The sequence below is a fragment of the Tasmannia lanceolata genome, unplaced genomic scaffold (genome assembly GCF_043159265.1).
Source record: "Tasmannia lanceolata isolate RefF3 unplaced genomic scaffold, GAP_Taslan_0.1 ptg000016l, whole genome shotgun sequence".
NCBI classification, from domain to species: domain Eukaryota; kingdom Viridiplantae; phylum Streptophyta; class Magnoliopsida; order Canellales; family Winteraceae; genus Tasmannia; species Tasmannia lanceolata.
The window spans coordinates 5,110,200-5,119,429 of record NW_027518693.1 but is presented as its reverse complement, the minus strand read 5'-3'; the positions used below and the strand labels follow the sequence as shown (position 1 = coordinate 5,119,429).

Sequence of the window (9,230 nt, the reverse complement as noted above, 5' to 3'; positions counted from 1 at the left end):
CTGTACCTTTCTTCCATGTAGAAAGAAGAATAACTTTATAGTTATGCAAGGGAAATTTTAGTTGAGTGAGTGGAGGAAATTGTGAGATATTTGTTATTTCTGAGTAGTGTTATTTATGTTTCTATTTGACAAGGTCAGAGGGCCGTCATTATCGTATGATAGAGAGAAAATAAGAATCTCTTACTAATTTGGTGAATATTAGGCACATATTTATAATATATTCTCATAACATGTTGCAATCAGATGTATTTAGGAGGTAGAAGGTCAAGAAAACAATCAATACAAACCCTCCCCAACCTACACATTTGTGATGGAACTGCAGCATATATAGTCTAAATGGTAATGGGTTGTTTTCCTCTCTTTTTAATGGAAAATGATTTGATTAGGAGTGGATGCATGAACACGTGTAATTAATGAGTTGCATGCAGAGTCTTATTCTTTGTGGGTGTCTGTGTTTTGGATGGATTAGAGCTGTAAATTAACCGTTGAAAAATGTAGATCCACAACTGTAGGTGATGTAAAGGAATTGGATTCATTGCATCATAACATCAATGTGATACCAAGTTTTCAAATGGACTCTCTCTCTCTCTCTCTCTCTCTCTCTCTCTCTCTCTCTCTCTCTCTCATGAAAAAGAGAAGTAACCATCAAGGCTTTTGGGATTGGTGTCGTGTTTCCACACAAGTGGGGACTCATCTTTTGTTGTTTCCTGATAAGATTAAGAAAGAGAGAGGAGTATGTTTGGACGGTTTCTAAAACCACAGGACTCTCTTGTAGATTCCTATTATACAACGAGAGAGACTTATGTTTAAGCAACCTAAGTCTTATCTCGTAAGTGTCACATACCTCATGCCCGAGATGAGAAAAGAATGTAAGTGAAATAAAAGAGATTTGGCTTCGAGTGTTGAGCGTCTAAGGATTAAGCTAAGGGATTGAGATTATTTTCTAATCTCAAGTGCATATTACTCGTATGAAAGAAAAATATTTCCAGCGAAAAAAAAATTAGAAAAATATTTTCCTTTCGACAATTTAGAGAGAAATGTTATGATTATGGTCAATTTAGAGAGATATCATCATAAATTGAAGTAACCTCTAAATAAAAATTAAATAGGGTTGGTTCAAGTCATCTTTTTCCGTGTGTAAAACATGCAGGAACTATTAAAAATATTTTTCCTTTCCAAACTTTCCCAGAAAATTCCTGCATTCCAAAAAGCCGTAGGACGGGTTCACTCCCACAGATGTAAGACAACATTGCTAAACTATGTAAAGTCCTGCCTTCATTACGTGGCTTGTGTTTTCTTTATGGGATTTGCTAGCGTCATCGCAGAAGGCATTTCGCGGATGGGCTGTTGCAGGTGAGAGCAGCCACGTCGTGAATGAAGACAAATTCTGCTGAAAAGTGAGCCTATGTGCCACTGCTGTCACCTGCAACAGCCCATCAGCGAAATGCCTTCTGCCATGGACGCTAACAAACCCATTTATTATTTCCAACGAATATGTTCTAAGAACGTGTTTTTTCAACAAAGCCTTTGAGAATATGACGACTTTTATCTGCATAGTAGGCTACCGCGTTGGCTTCCCTCCATCCACCTTTTTAGAAAGTTGAGATTACATCCTTTTTTTCGTCTTTTACAGCAAATAATTGTAGTTCAGTAGAAGAAAAATGAAAAAAGGCAAAGAGAAAAGAGAAAATAGAAAAGAAGTCATTTTCAAGGAAAAGAGACAAAGTGGGTGTGAAGCAGTAGTTTTCAGTAAAACAAACAAAATGGGTGTGAAACGCAGCCAGGAAAAGAGGGTGTAAATATCATTTCCCTACTGCCATGTTTGGCACCCAGGAATTTTTTTCACATGATAAAGTTAGTGTCTCCAAGTTGAGAGGGACCTATTGAGATCAGGGTGAGAAGTGGCTAAAAATCACGAAAATATTTTCCTGATTTTTAGCCACTACTCTCCACTTCGAGAGTTGGAGACACTAGTTTCCTAATTTTTACCCACTTCACCCCCCTCTCACCACTTGGAGACACTAGTTTATCATGAAAAAAAAAAAAAAAAAAATCGTGGTAGCCAAACGTGACCTATATATTCATGAAAATAATACATTTCCCATTCCTTTAAGGCAATGGTTCCACTAATGGATAAACTCAAAGCAATTGGCACTTTCTTCTCGGCAACACTCTTCCATAAACAAGGATACAGTTTAGACATAAAATAATTCCAATTGGACACTTGTAAAAATAAATGTACTCCGAAAAGCCGAATGCGGCGACCAGCAATCCGCATGCTAAACCTCTGCTTGCATTTCGCGGCAAGACTTAGAAACAGTCTAATATCTATACACCGTCTAATGGCATATAACCACATTCTCCCCCTGGGCTTTCTCTCATTTCAGAAGAATACTAGCATTTGAACCCCGGGTGATCTCTATAGGGGTTCAATGCTTCCACTTTTAAGCCTCTCCATCCGGGCTTGAAGACCTGATAACGCCTTCTCATCCATGGGAAGAACACCCGTTGTTTGCACTGGAGGTACCTCCTCATCATGATCTAATCCATGTGGAAGCTGAGTCTGCAATCCATGTGTGTTGCCATTCCCGAATGTTAATGGCCGGAACCCAACATCTGGGTTCCCTGCAGCTGCGGTGGCCTGAATGCTTTTCATACGTTCTCTGATAGCATCCAATGTCCCAGTAGTGACTGCAGTAACTGTTACCATTTCACCGTCAGAAACAAGAGAGAGAGAGAGAGAGAGAGAGAGAGAGAGAGAGAGAGAGAGGTGGGGATTAGGATAATTCCCAGATTCAAAGCCTGTGGTTTTGCCGAACAAGTGAACAACGGACATGGAAAGAGAAAACCGCAGAAATCTAAAATTGTTCATCAAAATAAAAGTGTTTCGGGTTTTAGCTCGATTCAACAACATTTCTACGGATTTTTTGCTCAAAACAAAATTAATAATGGTGATAAACGGGAAAGAAGGTCAAAAATGTTTTTCTATTTGACTGGATTTTGAAGGGAAAGAAGGTCAAAATATCTACACAGAAACAACTAAAATCTACTGGATTTCAAAAAGAAGGCAGAAACCATTTTAATAATGTTTTACGTGGCATTTTTTGGCCACTAATTCTAAATCATTGGATGTTTATATTCTTTACTGGTTTTTTCTTCACGGATCTTGATTTGAGTAGTAAGGATCAGCAGATTATAATGATTTTTTATGATTGAAACATAAAAGCTCAGTACTACATGAATAGCTTAGAGTGATCATGGTCTGTGTGTGTGTGTGTGTGTGTGTGTGTGAGAGAGAGAGAGAGAGAGAGAGAGGAGAGGGGGAAGGGGGAAGGTGGGGTACCTCCAGATGAATATCTATCAGTCCGATCCTCCCCCAAATGCTGCTTATAGTCTGACTGATTGTTAGGGTCTTCAGTATATGATGATGGCAAATTTGAGTAAGTTTGCACGGGCTTCGCATTTGCTGATTTTGTATGTACAGGGGAGAGAGGTGCAAATTTGGGAGATGGAAGAGATAAAGCTGAGGGCGGAGGAGTTGACATTGGCAAACTTGAAGGTGTCCTCCCAGCCGCTGCATTTTTTTCCATCTGCATGCGTCAATAACAAGAGATCAATTTCTCATACACCTTCATTTTCTCGTATCCATAGAGAAACATGAGAAGCAATAGTTCCTTGCTGACCTGTGCTAGCCCATCTCTTATGTATGTGCGAAATGCCTCGCTAGCATTCTGGAGCTGAGCAAATATATCAACCTGTAAATGTAGTCATAAATAACCAGCTAAATGAGTATCAAAGCTCTCAACACAAACTAATAAACAAGCACACGGTCCTTAACTGAGAAATAGTTCTAATGGGTTCCCATGCTGTCCCAAGAGATTAATCAAGAGTAAATACCATTCAAAGATGCTAAGTAAGCAAATGTTTTACCTTAGGGTATAGTTGAGTGATACGGTAGAGCTCATATAGACCGATGGTACAAGTCTGTTTGTCGCCAATTTTCTTGAATACTGCAGCAAGTTCTTGCTGTCGTGACATCAAGCCCAAGACCCAAAAAAAAAACATTTCTCAGTAGCGAAGGTTAATGAACAGAATCAGAAACAAATGTGAAAGGTAAATTGGTACCTTCAATTGTGCATCAGTAGAATGTGTTGCAGGTGATGGACTGTTGGAGGCAGAATTCCCCCAATGAGTTTGGCCAACAGGACCTGATGGGGTCAACATTCTAGCTGCTGCAAGAGTCTGATAGAAACAACAAAAGTGAGTTCACCATGGTTACAATTGCTATCATCAAGGGTTTTAAGTGTCTTTTTGAGCTAGTCCCTTGACCTGGCAATGTGTACCTGAAGATTAAGGTCAATGTAGGCAAGTATAATAGGCTGAGGTTCCATGTCTATAGGAACCATGGAAAGGTGGCCCTTTATTGCCGTTCCACGAAGTTTAACAAGTTCGTGTAGAACAGTTTTAACCATTCGCAAGGGTTTGTCGTCAGCTCCAGCTCTGGTCATAGAGCACAGGGCAACAGAGAATTAAAATCAATATCCCTGGATGATAAAAGCTAATAACAAAAGGTATCAAATACCAAAAAAAAACTATATAAATAGATACCTTCTCCTGATTTCTTCCATCCCTAACTCTTGTAGATAGACATGAATGCTCTGAAGAATACGGTCAAGATCCACATCAAATATCGTACTCTGTAGAACCTGGAAACATCCAAATATAATGAACATTTCTGAACAAAAGCATAAAACCAAAAAAAGAATATTAAAAAATAAGGCATACAAATTGAAAAAAATTACTTTGGTCAACTTGATAAGACATTTGACAACTAGGTCAGAGAACTTCTGATTCCTAGCAGCAAGGTTCTCACTTGATGCAGGTGAAGGCCATCTTGAGGGGTCTAATGGCCTTAAGAGATTAATTAGCACAACAAAGGATGATGTGCGCTCAGCATTATCCTGTGTACACAAGCAGCAGTCAGAGTGGAGCAGTAATAGTGGCACATAATCTTAAACAAATGATTGTATTCAGAGAAAAACCAACAAGAATCTTGAGCATCAAAACATTCAGTGCTTTCAAAAGTTGGCTGCCATCATCCATTAGAGGAACTCTTTCATCTAAAAGCCAGAGAAGGAGCTCAGTGATGAGGCTGTCAAGGGTACTATCCTTTACAGCATGAGCAAGCCTTTTAACTTGAAATATCTGCAACAAACCAATAGTTATCAAAAATTGTCTAACACAGTTGCAACATACAGCTCATCTCAGAAAGAAACAAATGAGTAAATTACTGTCTATACCTGCATGAGTGTGTTCAGAACGTATTTACAAGACCTTGAAGAAGCTCCAGCGAGACTGAAGTCAAAGGTTTTCGCCACCTGCCAAAAGTTGATGTTTAGAAACAAGAAGGGTACATGAGGAGACCGGATACCAATGACGAGCTTACAAACATTTACCTTGGTAGCAAGAGATGCAACAAGTCTATTGGCATCCTTGATAAGATCATTTATTATGCTGCTTTCAGGATCATTTGTGGCCTGTGCCAGCTCATGGCAAACAACTTTCATGCCTTCAACTGACTGTACCAAAGTATTTAACGTCCAGATCAGAATGTTGATATTCAACACTGTTCTTTCATTACTACAAATACCAGGAAGTTGAGTTCCAACAACATCAACAGATTAATTAAACATTAAGGTTTAAATATTTGGGACTGAACTTGGACTCATGAAGGCAAGAGTCCTTAATTAGACGTGGGACTTGGCCCAGTTATTCAATTGGAGTCAGCTGTCTTGTAGTTTGAAAAGGAAAAACTAAATAACATTAAAAATGAAGATGATAAACACATTCTTTTTTCTGATATTGGCAATCATCACTTTACATTTGTTTCCATTGGTTGCTGCAATGTCCAAAACCCATCCCGCAAGAGAAGTTTAAAACAAAGACAGGTACGCCAATATCAAAACCCAGCGAAAGAGGTTCAAAACAAAGAGAAGTATAATAGGTTATAAGCGGCAGAACAGACAATTCACTTTTGGCTTTACCAAAACTCTTTCTATATTAGAGTTTTACCCATTTGAAAGGAACCATGAAGGGTTCAAAGAGTCCTAGTTTATTTGTTGTAGGATTTGACAAAGTCCGTGTAATGGAAGTCCTCAGGTCATTAGGAGTTGACTAACTAATTTAGCATTTGTCTTGTTACTATTGGTATAGAATCGGACTCCTTTGAGTGTAAAGATTATGTTTTAAGAAGGAAAGTCCATGAAAAATGAGTCTTAAGTCGATAGTAGTCCTAGTAGGGGTAGGAATCGGGGTTATAACTTGGTTTGGCTGAGGTTTAGGAGTGATAATCCTCTTCTAATCACGAATTTCATTTGGCTGAGGTTTATTCGGTCATAGCCTTAACTACCATGATATGACTGAATAAAATCAAGTTAATACTCCCAAGCTTGGTTACCAGCCATTAGTCCCTTTCTTTCTTTATTTCTACTCTCTTCCCAGAATATTAGTCTCCGAACCCTGGACTCCCATGAAAGTATCCACAACCACTTGGCATTCAAACCCAAGTTCTGCATTCTAATGTTCTTTATCCCCATACCACCATACATATTGGACTAAAAACTTGCTTCCAGTTACTTAAATGCGAGATGCCGAGATCATCGTCACCATCTCCCCCCAAAAAAAACCCAATTTATTCTCTCTATCCTTTCCAAGTCAGAAAATGGATATGAAAAAACACAGGAATGCTGGAGAGAGATGCCTTAAGCATGGTGATTCTTCTGTGCAAGGAGAAATACTTACTCTTCTGTGCATCAAGTTTGGATTCAATTTTATCCACAACCAAATCCCAATCTTGAGGGCATAGTGATTCATCTTTCAGATGAAGGTCAGGATATTTTATCAAAAGGGCATATGATTTAAAGCCAATGATATAGGCAGAAGTATTTGTAGTCAATTTGCCGACATTGAGACCGACCACATAAGATTTGCTCTGATTGACTTATTGAGCCAGTCCCCTTAAAAATGCAAGTACGAAAATAATATATATAGCTTGATCTAGGATAGTCTCAGTTAAGTATTATCAGAATACTATAAGTGGGAGATTGGAGGGCCCACGAGGCAAAGCTCAATACCAATAATGATAACGTTCTCTGCAGCTTTTGAGATAATATACCCTACGTATTCAGATAGTAGGTCTCCATGTCTAAGGCCCCTTAGAAGGGAAATAGTGGCCACATTTATCACCATTAATGACTTCGAAGAAGTGAACAGAAAAAATACACCACTTATTCCATTTTCTCTATTTGTGGCCACAATCATCTTTTCTAAGGTCCATTGGATTGAGGACCATTGCAACCTACCATAGCCTTTCTCCAAGTCAACATTTAGGAGCATACTAGACAAGCCAAAAATATTAGTTGAGTTAATGACTTCAATGGTCACAATGGTTCCATCCAGAACTTGTCTACCAGCGACAAACCCACACTAATTTGGAACTACTAGCGTAAGCATCACTTTCTTAACTCTAATAAGATTGAATATTGAAAACCCTGTCAATTACGCTAATCGACATGAAGTCCTTTAAATATACACTGCATTCCTAACTTAGGCGTAAGGGATATAGTCATATAGAAGTTGCATTGAAAATTTGAAAGCATTATTAGTTCCGTGGCAAAAGAAAACCTTGCCCACGACTTGCAGATATTCTAGCTCAATAATTTCCCAAATTCTAGGATAAAGTTAAAGGAGAAGAAGCCATCAGGGCCAAGAGGCTTAACAGGCCGAGGATAAATACAAATTTAGAGAACTACTACCTCATGAATCTACTTTCAGACTGGAATCAAGTGTTTTGTGAGACTAATGAACTTATAAATTATACGCTAGCTATGGTAGCCAAGCAAGTAACATTGCACCACTAAAATCTATTCAGAAATTAAAAATGTAGTGATAAATTTGGAAACAAACTCCAAACTGCTTCATAAATACTAGGTATGCCATATCGGTGAATCTGAGCATAAATTTGGAAACAAACTCCAAACTGCTTCATAAATAGTAGGTATGCCATATCGGTGAATCCGAGCATAACAGGATTTATAAAACCAAATGATCTGAAAACAAGCAAACCAAGCATACTATGGTCTACCCCTACCAAACATAAAATAAGCCATATAACAATGATGTAGGCACTAATAAACAAATACTAGTTTGGAATCCCATCATCAAACACTAACTGAACATTCCAACTTACATTTGTGTTTCCTTTCAGCCCGGTTTGGAACTTCGGATTGCAAGAAAAAAAAATCTGATGGAAAATCTTTTCTTGGGAAAATTATTTGTTATCACTATTTCGAGGAGAATAATATGATTATAGTTAATTTAGAGGGATATTATCATTAATCGAAAGTCTCTATGTAAAAATTGAATACAGTATGTTCAAGTTATAGAATAGGCAAAATAACAGGAAATTTTAGGCATATTTTTCCTTTTCAAACTTTTTCAGAAACTTTCTACAATCCAAACCGGGCCTTTATTTAAAGCTTAGGGAATAGAAGGCCATTCCAACTCAATGCCCATTCATCCAGAAAGATATTCTTAAATCTTAATAACTCTGCCTACTGTTGAGCTACAAGGATTCTAGCAATGTTGCAGTTGGGTTAAGATGTAGTGGCAATTAGAATGAAGAGATGCGGTCATTCAACAAGTTCATGGTTTCCAATACATCTTAAAATAGACAATTTTTTACCAGCCGTTCAAGAAAGTTCCACATATTTTATCAATCAAAAAGAAATTCCTCTCCTTAAGAATAGATAAAGAGAAATTATTAGAACTTCAAGGACAGCACCTACCAAATGAACAACCCACACAAAAGTATAAAATAAAACAATGGACAACACTTCATTCTTTCATTAGCATGACAGATTAATAGATTTATATAAAACGGAATAACTTCTAGGGCAGTCTTGTCAGTAAATAACCTGTTCAGGGGAACCCAAGGAAATGACATCCAGAGCTTCATTCCAGTCTGTTGGACCATTTGCAGTGGATAGTGAGCGGGATAAGAGATGGCTGTCCATATGAGACTCAAAATGAGCACTGCTATCCCTGGTGCCGAATAACATTAGCATCAAGAAGAAACATCAGAAATTATAATAAAACAAAAAAGAATATCAACGACATGAAAGAAAACACCCTTGAAAATCAAATGTTCTTGTAAACACAATCGATTGACA

The 9,230-nt window shown here is 37.9% G+C and overlaps 1 protein-coding gene across 1 annotated transcript in view; it reads right to left on the bottom strand.

The window, feature by feature from the left end:
* Positions 1-2,059: 2,059 nt before the first annotated feature.
* Positions 2,060-9,230, bottom strand: part of LOC143848999 (protein MOR1-like) — a 45,602-nt gene continuing 38,431 nt past the window's right edge. Inside the window, exons 43-54 of the mRNA XM_077358044.1 lie at positions 8,976-9,102; positions 5,457-5,579; positions 5,301-5,378; positions 5,047-5,205; positions 4,803-4,961; positions 4,609-4,706; positions 4,344-4,500; positions 4,126-4,242; positions 3,931-4,026; positions 3,684-3,755; positions 3,344-3,590; positions 2,060-2,700 (exon numbers count right to left, since the gene is read on the bottom strand). Of these exons, the coding sequence (XP_077214159.1) occupies positions 2,420-2,700; positions 3,344-3,590; positions 3,684-3,755; positions 3,931-4,026; positions 4,126-4,242; positions 4,344-4,500; positions 4,609-4,706; positions 4,803-4,961; positions 5,047-5,205; positions 5,301-5,378; positions 5,457-5,579; positions 8,976-9,102 (1,714 nt within the window). The 3' untranslated portion in view covers positions 2,060-2,419. The remainder of the gene's footprint in view (positions 2,701-3,343; positions 3,591-3,683; positions 3,756-3,930; positions 4,027-4,125; positions 4,243-4,343; positions 4,501-4,608; positions 4,707-4,802; positions 4,962-5,046; positions 5,206-5,300; positions 5,379-5,456; positions 5,580-8,975; positions 9,103-9,230) is intronic.